This window comes from Pongo pygmaeus, chromosome 10 (assembly GCF_028885625.2).
Source record: "Pongo pygmaeus isolate AG05252 chromosome 10, NHGRI_mPonPyg2-v2.0_pri, whole genome shotgun sequence".
NCBI classification, from domain to species: domain Eukaryota; kingdom Metazoa; phylum Chordata; class Mammalia; order Primates; family Hominidae; genus Pongo; species Pongo pygmaeus.
In genome coordinates this window covers 23,607,205-23,621,597 of record NC_072383.2, presented here as the reverse complement: position 1 = coordinate 23,621,597, position 14,393 = coordinate 23,607,205, and the positions used below count along the sequence as shown (strand labels likewise).

General features: G+C 36.6%; 1 protein-coding gene across 1 annotated transcript; it reads right to left on the bottom strand.

The window, feature by feature from the left end:
• Window positions 1-5,314: 5,314 nt before the first annotated feature.
• LOC129010679 (small integral membrane protein 30-like) lies at window positions 5,315-10,495 on the bottom strand. The gene is given in 3 exon segments (XM_054445209.1): window positions 5,315-5,448; window positions 5,451-5,512; window positions 10,419-10,495. Coding segments are annotated over 3 exon segments (273 nt in total).
• Window positions 10,496-14,393: the final 3,898 nt, after the last annotated feature.

Sequence of the window (14,393 nt, the reverse complement as noted above, 5' to 3'; positions counted from 1 at the left end):
GGGCAACATTCAAAGTAATTATTGATAGATAAAAGCTTACTAATGCCATTTTATAATTTATTTTCTGGTTGGTTGCAGAGACTGTATTTCTTTCTTCCTCTCTTGCTGTCTTACTTTGTGGTTTCATGATTTTCTGTAGTAGTATGCTTTGAATCCTTTCTGTTTATGTTCAGGGATCCCCATGAGGTGAGACTGAAATGGGCTTCCTGGAAAGCTTCTTGGAATGCTAAGGGAACTGGATATTCACTTCTTAACTCCTTTCAAGACCACAAAAATCAGCATAAGGCTAGCATCATTGTTTAAAACGTATTTAGATATAAAGAAGTTGAGAGAAAAAAAGTCAGATAATCAATACATGAAAACTAATAACCAGGAATATTAAGGTTTGAACAATTTTTTTCAAAATATTTATTTACTTGGCTGTGGTGGCACATACCTGTAATTCCAGATACTCAGGAGGCTGAGGCAGGAGAATCACTTGAACACAGGAGAGGGAAGTTGCAGTGTGCTGAGATTGTGCCACTGCACTCCAGACTGGGCAACAGAGCAAGTCTCCTTCTCAAAAAAGAAAAAAAATCTATATATGTATATATGCATATACACATATTTATTTGCTATATGTAACATACAACCATAAAATACACATGAATTTATGGATTTACTTATATATAATTTTACACACATGTATATCTTACATCATTTTTATCATATTGTATATCAGGTTTTGTATAATGCTTTTTTTCATTCACATTATATGCATTTTTTCATGTCATTAAAATTCACAGAAAGCATGATTTTGTTGGCTACATATTATTGTCATACAACATCTATTTATTTATTTATTTACTTATTTATATAGATTGTGGTTAAAAAGCACAGAACATGAAATTTACCCTTTTAACCAATTTTTAAGTGTATTGTTATCTATACAAACACCATGGATCCAGTCAGCCAATTGGGCTTGCTTAGCTGGCTTTTGAATGGGAGTTTAAGGCTGGCTTAGTAGGTAGGTAAAGTTAAGCTGATGTAATGACCACTCACACTCAGTTTTCACATTGTAAAATATGAATAATATTACTAACTAGCTCATCAGATTATTAACTAGATTAAATACAATGTATAAATCACTTAACACAAAAGCACAGAGTACCTACTCAGTACACATTTCCTTTTATTAATATTATTGGTCAGTTTATGTCAATCTGAACTATTAATACCAGTGGGGACCTTCAGATATTTAGAGAGTTAGATCACTTAAATTAATTTTGCATCAATAAAAATAAAATATTTTGTTTTCACTAACTAGCACCATGTTTTCACCTTTTTAAAATGTGATACATCCAAATGAAATCTATTTGTGTGTGTGTGTGTGCTATCATTTGACTTACATCACACAGTATCTGACACAAAGTAATAAATCTTTCTTGAATGAACAGTATTGTACGATTATAAAGTGGCTACCACATCCTACAAATTGTGAAATGTTATATTCTGAGTTCGCACAAGACATACATCACTGAAAGCCTTGGTTGATAATGGTAGATAAAAGTCTTAATGGTTTCATTGACTTCCCATAAACAAATAATGAAGTTCATAGTCTATAGTTCATTATACCTGTGCTGAAGGAGACTCCACCGTATTTATCTGTCAAGAGCTCTAACTAGGAGTGAAGGAAGGAGTTTCCCTTCCCATTTCAAGTCCCTCGGACCACAAGCTGGCTAACATTGATGGGGAAAGGACACTCGTGCACGGAAGCAGGTAAAACTAGGCACTGGGCACAGTGGCTCATGCCTGTAATCCCAGCACTTTGAGAGGCCAAGATGGGTGGATCACCCGAGGTCAGGAGTTCAAGACCAGCCTGGTCAACATAGTGAAACCTCGTCTCTACTAAAAATACAAAAAATTAGCTGGCATGGTGGTGGGCATCGGTAATCTCAGCTACCCGGGAGGCTGAGGCAGGAGAATCGCTTGAACCTGGGAGGCGGAGGTTGCAGTGAGCCGAGATCGTGCCACTGCACTCCAGCCTGGGCAATAAGAGCAAAACTCTGTCTCAGAAAAAAAAAAAAAAAAAGGTAGGTCAAACTAGGTTGAATTTTAAATAACTGAATATGACTGAAAATCTATGGGATTTTCCTGAGGTATCATTAAGACATGAGTCAGGGGGATTTGATAAAACAGACTTGAAGTCACTTAGAAAAAAGTTTTACCTTTATACCTTAAGGCAGAAAAGTTGCTTATTAAACTCATTATGCATATTTTGCCAGGAGAAAGACTTTTAAAAACTTTTAGAGTCCATGGCCATACCACCTGAGTGTACTCGATCACATCTAGAAAAATTTAGAGCCATTAAAGAGTTTAAGAACCTTAAAACCAAGAAAAAATTAATGTTACTTATGACATATGATACTTAAGAAGAAAATAATTTACAATATATGTAAATCACCTGATATTAACATTAATAACAGTGTAATGAATACATAGTGTAATAAAATTGTTATATTTTCATTAAATTTTATCATGCTAGAAATATCACTTGTGAATTGTGCTTAATAATTTATGACAAAGACAGCAGGACATCTGAAGGATGTCTCTCCTTCAGTTTGCTGCTTGACAAAAACTTATACTTGTATTTCCAGACCAGTACAAATGCCACCTCTAGGAATGTTATAAATAATATACTTCTATATCACATTGTATTATAATTATCTGTTTGTTTTTTTCCATAACTAGATATGTGTTCTTCAAAAATAAGAAGATATCTTATTTGTTTTTGTATTCCGTACCTGGTATAATGCCTGACGTGTAGTAGTCAGTTAATAAGTGACTGAGCTATTTAATGAATAAGTCACATATAGAGTCATGTGTTGCTTAACAATGGGATATATTCTGAGAAATTCACTGGTAGGTGATTTCATAACTGTGCAAACATCATAGACACAAACCTCCATGGTCTGTCCTACTATACACCTAGGCTGTATGGTATAGCTTAATGCTCCTAGGCTACAAACCTGAACAGCATGTTTTTGTACTGGATATGTAGGCAACTGTAACACAATGGCAAGTATTTGTGCATCTAAATATGAAAAAGGTACAATTTTTAAAAAGAATAATAATCTTATGGGACCACTATCATATATGCAATCTGTCATTGACCAAACATTGTTGTGTGGGGCATGGCTGTATTTCTTATCATTAGAGTTGAAATTAAGTTTTGAATAACTAGAATATTTTGGGAAAGTCATTGATGTTCATGAACATGAGGTGCTCAATGTACTAGGTTAGTATGACCTTTTTTCATAAGGTTACAGGAGATTTACTGGCAGAGATGATAATTGACTTTATTGCTCACCAAATTGCTGACTCTGTTAGAGTATTAAAAATCATGAAAAACATCTAAATTGTTGGCTTTTTAAAGATCACTCTGTTTACTTCAGGCTGTGATGCATTCATTACTATGAAGTCAAAGAACAGTTCTAAGAGATCTTAATTTCCCAGTAACATGATAGTGAGCTGGATGGTGGAATATGACCTAAGGCTTGCAATTCTACACGAATGTTTAGCTTCCTCAAGTAACTCATTAACTGTTTGTCTTACTAAGCAAAGTGCAGGATGATTCTGAAGTAACTAAATAGACTAATAAATGTTTTTGCAATAGGGAAATCTTTTACACTTTTATGCTGTTATTAAAATAGATACTCTACTGTGTGTGAGCTGTCTTAATTCACTGAGATACTGCTTCAAATTTTTTGCTTGGTGTGTTTCTTTTTTAACTTCAAATATGGTGCAGACACAGTTGTAAAGTCCTCATTTCAACTTTGCAAGTCTTTCTGCATTATTTCTCAAAACAATGGAATTTTCTACTTAGCACATACTCAAATGCATGCAAGGAAATATTCTTCTAAGAGGTAAATATAGTAATAAAGTGATTAATTCTTTTAAAAGATTATATTTAAAAAGCAAACTTAATATTCTTTTGTTTATATTCTTATATGGAATGATATACCTTTTAAATTCTAAACTAGAGTGACATTGGTATTAATTTGGCTATTATCCTAGTTTTACAAGCCTTGCTACAGGTATTTTCATATCTGTAGACTTGAGTAAAGTATCTGATATAAGGCCAGGTGCCGTGGCTCATGCCTATAATCCCAGCACTTTGGGAGACTGAGGGGGGCTGATCGCCTGAGGTCAGGATTTCGAGACCAGTCTGGCCAACATGGTGAAACCCCGTCTCTACTAAAAATACAAAAAAATTAGCCAGGCGTGGTGGCATGTGCCTGTAATCCCAGGCACATGCTTGGGAGGCTGAGGCAAGAGAACTGCTTGAACCAAGGAGGTGGAAGTTGCAGTGAGCTGAGATCTCACCATTGCACTCCAGCCTAGGCAACAGAGCAAGACTCCGTCTCAAAAAAAAAAAAGTGTCTGATATAAAGATAAAATTTCTTCAAATGAAGATGAAATATTTTCAGAAGTAGTTCTAAGTGAAAACTCAGTTTAGCAACAATCTAGACATTTATGTTTGTCTTGTTCATCTTCTGTTTCCTAGCACGTAAATTAATCTACCAAAAAAGAACCTGGACTAATTGTCTTACAATTACACAGTACTTAAACTAAACAGTAATTAAAGGATTTTATTTTTTTTAACAACATAATGGGTTTATACTTAATATACTACTTCTCATCAGGAGGATGTTACTCAGTTAATATAAAGTTTTTTTTTTTAACATTAAATCTCTTTTCCATGTCAATGTCTTTAAATCTTTTCTGCATTTCAGTATTAGATACACTGAATACATTTTTCTAATTTTTTTCCCCCAGAGATAAAAAGTTCTCCTTTTTGGCTGACTATTTGATATCTAAATACAATATCAACTTGGGAGATAACAAAACAAAAATCTAATAAAAATATGGAGAAAAGACTCTGAAACGATTCAGGAGGCAGTGATTACAAGTGAACAGTGGTGATTTCCTAGAATTTTGGGCAAGAACTTCCTTCTTTCTGTTTTATGTGCTTTGAAATTCTAAAAGTATGAACTATTATGAAAATTTCAGCCATCTTACTTCTTTGACCTCCTTTTTGACCAGCAAATACAAATCATAGGCTTCATTTTTCAGTCCATTATTTGTTGTAAAGAACTTTTCTTTTTCCATATATATACATATATCTGTTTGTTCTCATTTCATGGAAACAATGAAGAATGTAAAACTCCCCTATTTACTGATTCTTGAAAACTTTCAGACACCAAAGCTCAGGGTTAGCCTCAATAGCACAAAGGTTTTCAGGCTGAGGTTTGATTCAGTAGGCCCTTCAAAGTCACATGTGTCCATATCTTTCTAGTGCAAATACCTGCAAGTAAGCACAAATGCCTATAATGCTGAGAACCACACCTGACAAGAGATCGATTACATCACCGGCTTCTTCTGCTTCAACAACAGGCAGCATCAAAACAGTGACATGAGAACTAAGGACAACTATGTTAAAACTGAGGCCACGCTGTTGAAATCTTGAGGGCTGAAGGTTCCAAAGAAATGATATACATAGAATTCTATCAGACTTGAAATTTTCCTTTTCTGGAGCTCCGGATGCTGAGACTAAGAGGTTCCACATGAGGCTGCTTTCCAGGAAGCAGTCATTACAGGAATCAAGGCATTTTCTTTCTTCTTGATACATTACTATCTTTTCTACACACAGATGATAAGAGTACAGAAAAATGTTATTTCTGTTATTTAGTAGTGATTGTAATTTAAAACAAATCCTTAGGTTGCACTAAAAGAAACATCTCGATCAAGAAAAGTAATATTTTCACCGAATTCGGTTCAAATCAAATATTTATAGAATCGTTATTAATTAATTTTTTTTTAATTTTTTTGAGACAGAGTCTCACTCTGTCACCCAGGCTAGAGGGTGGTGGTGTGATCTCAGCTTACTGCAACCTCTGCCTCCTGGGTTAAAGTTATTCTCTCGCGTCAAGCTTCCTGAGTAGCTGGGACCACAGCCACGCGCCACCATGCCTGGCTAATTTTTGTGGTTTTAGAAGAGACAAGGTTTCACCATGTTGGTCAAGCTGGTCTCAAACTCCTGGTCTCAAGTGATTCACCCACCTCAGCCTCCCTAAGTGCTGGGATTACAGGCGTGAGCCACTGTGCCCAGCCTGTTATTAATTTATAATGTCACTAAAATAAATACAACAGAATAAGACTTTTAATGAGGGTGTGGAAGAATATAACCAGAAAATCTAACCTGTATCTGTGCCTCCTGGCCAGTAACCCTTTAGGAATTCTGTATGGAGAACAGGTCAGGTGGGAAAGATGTCTGGGGCTGGCACTTGGTGGGAAGCTGCGGCTAAGAGGAAAGGCTCAGGTTTGGGAGCCCAGAGCCTTTCCTGGCTCTGATCTCTGACTTCTAGAGCCCCAGCTGCTGGCCAATTCTAGAATATCCTACTAGATATGATTAAAAGGCCTAGGAGAGCTCGGGCCCTCAGTGGCAAAACAACAATGTCCAACCCTTGGTCTCCTCTCTTTCCACCTTTGGTTAAACAGCATCCCAGTTGGTTTTTCCCACCAGTGGTGCTGTTGAGATTTTTAAAATATTGCCTCCATTTAGCAAGGAGAGAAATAATAACTAAGAAATATACCCTTAAAAAATATTTATTTCTTTTTCTAAAAATGTAGGAGTCAAGATTCCATTCATGGAAGAAAGACAAGGCCAACCCCTTACCCTCAGAAAGGTCCACCTGGTTTGTCATTGCAATAGTTTTCATTTTTTTTGTTATTATTTCATTTCAATTCCATCCTTCTATTCTTCTTAGTCTATACCCATAGACCAAGGGGCAAACAGATACTCAGATAACTGCCCAAAAAAATTAGTTACTAATATATAATTAACATTTATTGAACATTATACCAGCCAGTGTTTTAGATACTTTATAAATATCATTAATTTTCTTTATTTTTTATTATTTTTTATTTTTTCAAGGTGGGGTTTCACCCTTGTTACCCATGCTGGAGTGCAGTGGCACACTCTCAGCCCACTGCAACCTCTGCCTCCTAGGTTCAAGCGATTCTCCTGCCTCAGCCTCCCAAGTAGCTGGAATTACAGGAATGCACCACTGCACCTAGCTAATTTTTTTTTTTTTTGGAATTTTTAGTAGAGACGGGGTTTCACCATGTTGGCCAGGCTGGTCTCGAACCCTTGGCCTTAGGTGATCCGCCCACCTCAGCCTCCCAAAGTGTTGGAATTACAGGCGTGAGCCACCGCGCCTGGCCTAAATATCATTAATTTTCACAAGCACTCTGTGAAAGAAAACCATGATTCAGTACATAGTTCTCTTCAAGGAGAGAAGAACTGCTTACTAAAATTGAGCAATATTAGGTAATTGTGTGAATCCATTCCTAAAGGGCATTTCCTCCACAATGGACAATTATTTTCAGCTGTAGTTGTACAAATGATATATAATGCCACAGCTGAAATCCTGCTGTTCTGAGAAAGTTAAGAGTGTGTCCAGAGAAACTTGAGCAGGTTAGTGAAGCATTCAAAAATGCTGTTGCTTGTGGAAAGGTTAAAATCACTGTGACACTTTAGCATACAGAAGAGACTACTTAGGCAGCTATCTTCAGATATTTGAAGGGCATTTTGTACAGAACAGATTGGATCTTATTTTTGTATTGCTGCCAGGCACAAATAAGATACATGAAATGGGACAGGGAGACTTTGTGAGTCAATGAGTTCTCTTTGCATTGCTAAAAGTGCTCAAGATTATCATTATCAGGGTAGAGCTTGTTTTTGTTCTTTTTAAATTTATTCCAAAACAAATACAAAACAACTTTACCAAAAAATGAGAGGAAAGAAATAAAGCAGGAAGGTAAAGCAGGAAGATAGGCAGAAAGGAAAGAAGATAGAAAAGAGAGAGAGCTTGGGAAAAACATAAGGGATGATCTGTTAAAGATTTTTTTCAAGAAGTAAATGGAAAGTAAATTTAAGATGAGTCACTGGTTTCCTAAGAGAATAGGAAGGTTTATCCAATGTATGATCTGGTAAATATATCAAACATTAAAAAAAAATTACATAAAAAAGACCGTAAGATACAAAATAGTCAATGTTGATGGTACATATGATGGATATTGTCATATCTTTTTGATAGGATTATGTACGTTGATACATTTCAACAAACAATAATTTGACAAAATAAAACATTTATAACTTCCACATCATAATTCTACTTCTGTGAATCTATCCTAGTGAAAAAAAATCTTAAGAAGCTGTGAGCATAAGTATATTCATCACAGTGTTTTTTAAATAGTAGAAAATTGGAAATAATATAAATCCAATTATAGAGGAATAGTACATTAACTGCAGTACGTTCAATGGATAGAATGTTATGTTGCCATCAAAAAGATGTTGTCAGCTGCGTGCAGTGGCTCACACCTGTAATCCTAGCACTTTGGGAGGCCGAGGTGGGCAGATTGCCTGAGCTCAGGAGTTCGAGATCATCCTGGGCAACACGGTGAAACTCCGTCTCTACTAAAATACAAAAAATTAGCTGGGCGTGGTGATGTGCGCCTGTAGTTCCAGCTACTCAGGACGCTGAGGCAGGAGAATCACTTGACCCTGGGAGGTGAAGGTTACAGTGGGCCAAGATCGCCCCACTGCACTCCGGCCTGGGCAACAGAGCGAGACCGAGACTCCGTCTCCAAAAAACAAAAAACAAAAGGATGTTGTCAAAGAATGTGTATCAGCAGGGGGCTAAGGCAGAAAGATTGCTTGAACCCAGGAGTTGGAAGCTGCAGTGAGCTATGATCACATCACTGAACTCCAGCCTGAGTATACATAGGCAAAACATTTTTAAAAGGACTTGTAATAATTTACTTGGCTCTCTTCTAAAACTGTGAATAAATTCCATTCATATACCTCAGTAACATTTCCCACATTTTCCTCTTCTTTTCAATTCTCTGCAACCCCACATTATTCTGGAGCTTCTTACTTATAAACCACAATCCAATATTCCCTTTTCCCCTTTTCTCAGCTGCTTTCTTTCTCTCTATCCCCCTCTATCAGTTATTTTTTTAAAATCATCTCAGATCAATTTAGCTTTTCTCTCCCCGCCTTCACCCCTTCCCAATTTTGAATTCTGCATCTCAAAAGTCCATCACTACAGCCTGGCAGAAGATGACCCTTCTCTGGGGGAAAGGAGGCAGAGGCTGGAATGAAACACACAAAGTCAGCATTCTCTCTTGTGGTAGAGGGAAGGTCATCTCCACATTAATAATTTTTTATCCTGTTTAGTTATAAACAAGTTAACAAAATTTAAGATACCAAATATTGAAACTTGGTACTCAAGCATTATTGTCAAACTGGTTTTGGTTCAAATATATATACTGCCACCAGAAATACATTAAAATATCCATAATATACACCTTCATCAGCATTGGGCATTTTATTTCTTAGTCTCCTTTTTCAGGTAAAACTAAGAAAAATTATGTTAAAATGCTGATAAATACACAATTATAATACTAGCATAAGTGGTAGTGCTGACATGTAAAGGACTAGAAAGGTCTTCCAGACAGAAGGGCCAGGATTTTACTGTAAAAATGAAACTTACTTGGAACTATGTCTTAGGACCCTGCCAATTTCTTGCTGAGTTGAGATGTATGATTTACATAAATCCTGGTTACACTGAGGGGCAAAAGAGATGAGAAGTAGCCAGTTGTTAATGGGGAATATGTTAAGAGGAAGGAAAACAGAAGTAAGGGCTGTAAGAATACTTAAAATGCTTCCTTGTTTTTGAATTTTTAAAAATTTCCATTTCTAAACATAATTGATTTTACTAGAGTCCTGCTGCTCTCTTTGATTAAATGAGAAAAGATTAATTGCTAGACTCTGCACCCCACTAGATGCTTCCTGTAATATCCTGTTTTCTGTTAACTACTTAATCAATAATTTAATTAAAAATCAGTAGAATTACAAACATGTAGGATAAAGTCCCATGAGGTCCTGGAGGGGCTTTAAAATACTTTAGCAACAAAAAGAAAGAAAATAAGGGTAGCTAAAGCCCATATGACAAAATTCCAATAATTTTCAAATCTGGGTGGTGCATGTATGAGGGTTCATTATGCTAGTCTTTCTATAATACTTTTGTGAATGCTTAACATTTTTCATAATATTTAAATCAGCAATATGATAAAGGCAATTTTGAGCTGTTTTTAAAGACAAAGTTTCTAAAACTAAAGTTTTCTATCAACAAAATTATTTTTATATTACATCTTGATTTATCGATTTATGTAGAATAAATATAGATGAAAAAATATAGATGAATTCCTGACATAAAAAAAGACTAACTATCCAAGGATGAAAAAATATGCATATGATAAAGATCAGATTCAAGAAATTTTAACATTAGACCTTAAGAAGTAACACCAACTTGCACTTCTTATTACAAGCAAAGAATCCAATGTGCCTTTGAATTGTTTCCAAGATTCTTCTCTTGTTCTTTTCCATCTTCTGCCCCACTTTTCTTGGTCTTGTACCTCAGTCTTGGATTTAAGTTTAAACATCCTTTCTCTTCACTCTATTGTTCTCTTGTTGGTTTATTTGAATGGAAAAATGGAAAATAAGCTATGTAGGATTCAAGATAAAACGGCTCTTGGATCAAAAATATTCTTAGAAGAACTGGGACCAATACCAGGAATGGTGGTAACTAAAGAGAGAAGGGAAAAGAACTAACATGTTTTGATTTGTCTACTATGTGCCAAAGCAATATTATGGATATATACAGATAGCAGGGTAAGACATTTTAAAAGATTAAAAGAAGCTTATTATTATTTTCCCTTTTTTTTTTTTGGCAGTGTCTCAATCTATTGCCCAAGCTGGACTGCAGTAGCGCAATCATGGCCCACTGCAGCCACGACTTCCTGGGTTCGAGTGATCATCCCACCTCAGCCTCCTGAGTAGCTGAGACCACAGGCACGCACCACCACACTGACTAATTTTTAAATTTTTTTTGTAGAGACAGGGTCTCACTATGTTGCCCAGGATGGTCTCAAACTCCCGAGCTCCAGCAATCCTCCCACCTTGGCCTTCCAAAGTGTTGGGATTACAGGCATGAGCTACCGTGCCCGGCCTATTATTTATTTCTTGAAGAGTCACTAGAGTGGCCCTATTCTTTACGCAAGTGTAAGACAAGCAGGGTTCTTTGCCCTGTAATGAGGGTATAGCAAATATCTTCTATGACTCCACTGACTCAGTCACTCACTGTGATTCTGGGAATGTGAGGCTGACTACTGGCACAAAGGTAGATCAATTTGCATAAGGAACCCAGGGCCTTCTGGGAGGGGAAAAAAATCCTAAATATTTTCTCTGGGATATACTACTCCCTCTTTCTCTGAGATGTGAAATTAGAGAATACTACTGAGCTAGAGAAGGTAGGCTTTATTCATCCAATGGCCAGTGGTAGGGATAGGCAGCATGTCTCCTGAGATTAATATAGAGAAAGGTGTTATCTGAACTGTTAACCCCAACCCTTGGCACTCAAATAATAAAATAATCCAGAAGCAAGTAGAATAATAAATATACTTTTTTCCACATAAAGAGTTAAATAATAAATATATTTGTACTTTTTTCCACATAAAGAGTTAGTTGAGGCCGGGCATGGTGGCTCATGCCTGTAATCCTTGCACTTTGGGAGGCTGAAGAGGGTAGATTGCTTGAGCCCAGGAGTTCAAGCCCAGCCTGTACAACATAGGAGACCCTGTCTCTATAAAAGAAAAAAAATTTTATCCTTCCCAAGAACAAAACACAATTTTCACCTCACATTGGATTTTCCCCTCCCTAACCTTCCATTTCATGGAAATTTAGCTCTAAATTATTCTCTGTATGCCATACTTCTACTTCTTAGGAAAATTACCTATGTGTAAAATAGTGTTATTTGCACTTAAAAAAATATTAATTTGGAGTCAGTAGAAGTGAATAAAGCAACAGGCATTCAAATCCCATACTGTCACACTGTCTGCTCCATGGCCAGACTTCCTCATCCTAAATCCTGACTTTGTTCACCCTTACCTTTTTTTTTTTTTTTTTTTTTTTTGAGACAGATTCTCACTGTGTCGCCAGGCTGGAGTGCAGTGAGGTGATCTTGGCTCACTGCAACCTCTGCCTCCCGGGTTCAAAGAATTCTCCTGTTTCAGCCTCTCGAGTAGCTGGGACTACAGGTGCGCACCACCACTCCCAGCTAATTTTTGTATTTTTAATACAGGTGGGGTTTCACCACGTTGATCTCTTGACCTGGTGATCTGCCCGCCTTGGCCTCCCAAAGTGCTGGGATTACAGGCGTGCGCCACCGCGCCTGGCCACCTTCTTATCTGAATAGTTCTCACCCTTGATTTCCCACCTCAAGTTCTATTTTCCTCTTGAAATCTCACCAGCCATCTCATTCCACAGAGATGTTTTTCTGCTTCTGAATTCTTGTTATATTTACCACTCATTTTCATACACTCCCCATGGCTATATTTTAAGTATATAAACTAAAATTTGAGTTAGAATTTATTTGAAAGCAGTGACAACATTCTGGATCTTTCTGAACTCTTCCAAGGGGTTAATGTGGTGTTCCACATGTAAGCTGAACATTAGACTGAAATGCTAATAATTTTCTCAGAACATATGAGTTCTTCTCCTACCTCTTTTGGCTCTGTTTAGCTCAGTAACATTCATGGACAACAGCATGCGAATCTTAGAGCTGTTATTGGTCAACCTAGCAACCATGCGGTTCCCAAGGATACAAACTCTGAAGACACACCCTTTTGGTATGGTAATGAATGAAGCTAAAGAGGTAACTGAAAACAAATGTCAATATTAGAACTAGTGTATAATTAACTGTGGCTTTATGGTCTCTGTAGGAGCCACTATTACCCTCTCTAAATCAAACATTTTACTTTAGTCACATGAGACAAACGTCTTAAACTTTTAAAAAATGGAATAATGAGAACGTGTAGAGGAGTATCAAGAATAATATAACAACTAACCATTTACACATAAGTGAGTTTTAACCAATATTATCATTCAGCCATTTTTCCTAAGAAATAAAACATTACAGAACTTGAGCCTTCCAGCGGGCATGGTGGCTCATGCCTGTAATCCCAACATTCTAAGAGGCTGAGACAGGCAGATCACTTGAAGTCAGGAGTTCAAGACCAGCCTGGCTAACATGGTGAAACCCTATCTCTACTGAAAATATAAAAATTAGTCAGGCATGGTGGTGCACACATGTAGTCCCAGCTACTCAGGAGGCTGAGGCACAAGAATGGCTTGAATCCAGGAGGAAAAGGCTGCAGGGAACCGAGATATTGCCACTGCACTCCAGTATGGGTGACAGAGTGAGATTCTTTCTCTCAAAAAAAAAAAAAAAAAAGAATTTGAGCCTTCCCAAATTGTTTTCCTTCCTCTTTCTCCAGCCTAAAGCTGATATGTATAATTTTCCCATTCATGTTTGTGTGTTTTCTTAACCATATATGTATATACTAACACTATGTAGTACTATTTTGCATATTTACAAATGTTACACAATTGTTATATTAAAAATAGTAATTTACAAACTGCTTTTTTATTAACGATTAAAATTTCATTAAAAATTAAATCAGTTTCTTAATTTTTTATTGTCTCCTTTGATCATCTTTCATTATTTTCTATCCTTATTATTTTTCTTCCTATTTTCTTTGGCTTTGCTCTCTTATTTTTTTTTTTTTTGTAAATGTTCTGTTAATATGTGTGATTGAAAAAAATATACATCTTTTCTACATTAGTTTACCTTAAGAAATATATGGAAAGCCTGGTCAACATAGTGAGATCCCATCTCTACAACAAATTTAAAAATTAGCTGTGTGTGATGGTGTGTGCCTGCAGTCTTAGCCACTCAGGAGGCTAAGGCAGGAGGATTGCTTGAGCCCAGAAATAAGAGGCTGCAGTGAAATATGATCATGCCACTGCACTCTAGCCTGGGTGACAGAGACTGTCTCCCTGCACCCCAACAACCCCAGCAAAAAAAAAAAAAAAATAGTAAACCTGTGGACATAGGTTTACTGTTAAATCTAAAATGAGGCCAGGCATTGAGGCTCACACCTGTAGTCCCAACACTTTGGGTGACCGTGGCAGGAGAATTGCTTGAGGCCAGGGGTTTGAGGCCAGCCTGGGAACCCTATCTCTATAGTTGAAAAAACGCATGCGCTCGGGCGAGAGAGAGAGAGAGAGAGAGAGAGAGAAATGATACATTTGCAATTTTGATATCTATGTGATTAAATGGCATGAGAAATAAACAATTGTAGAATTTTAAGGAAAAGATTATCTTAAAGATTATTCTATATTAATATTTAGAGAAAATTTTTTTCAGCTACATTGAATACCTTTT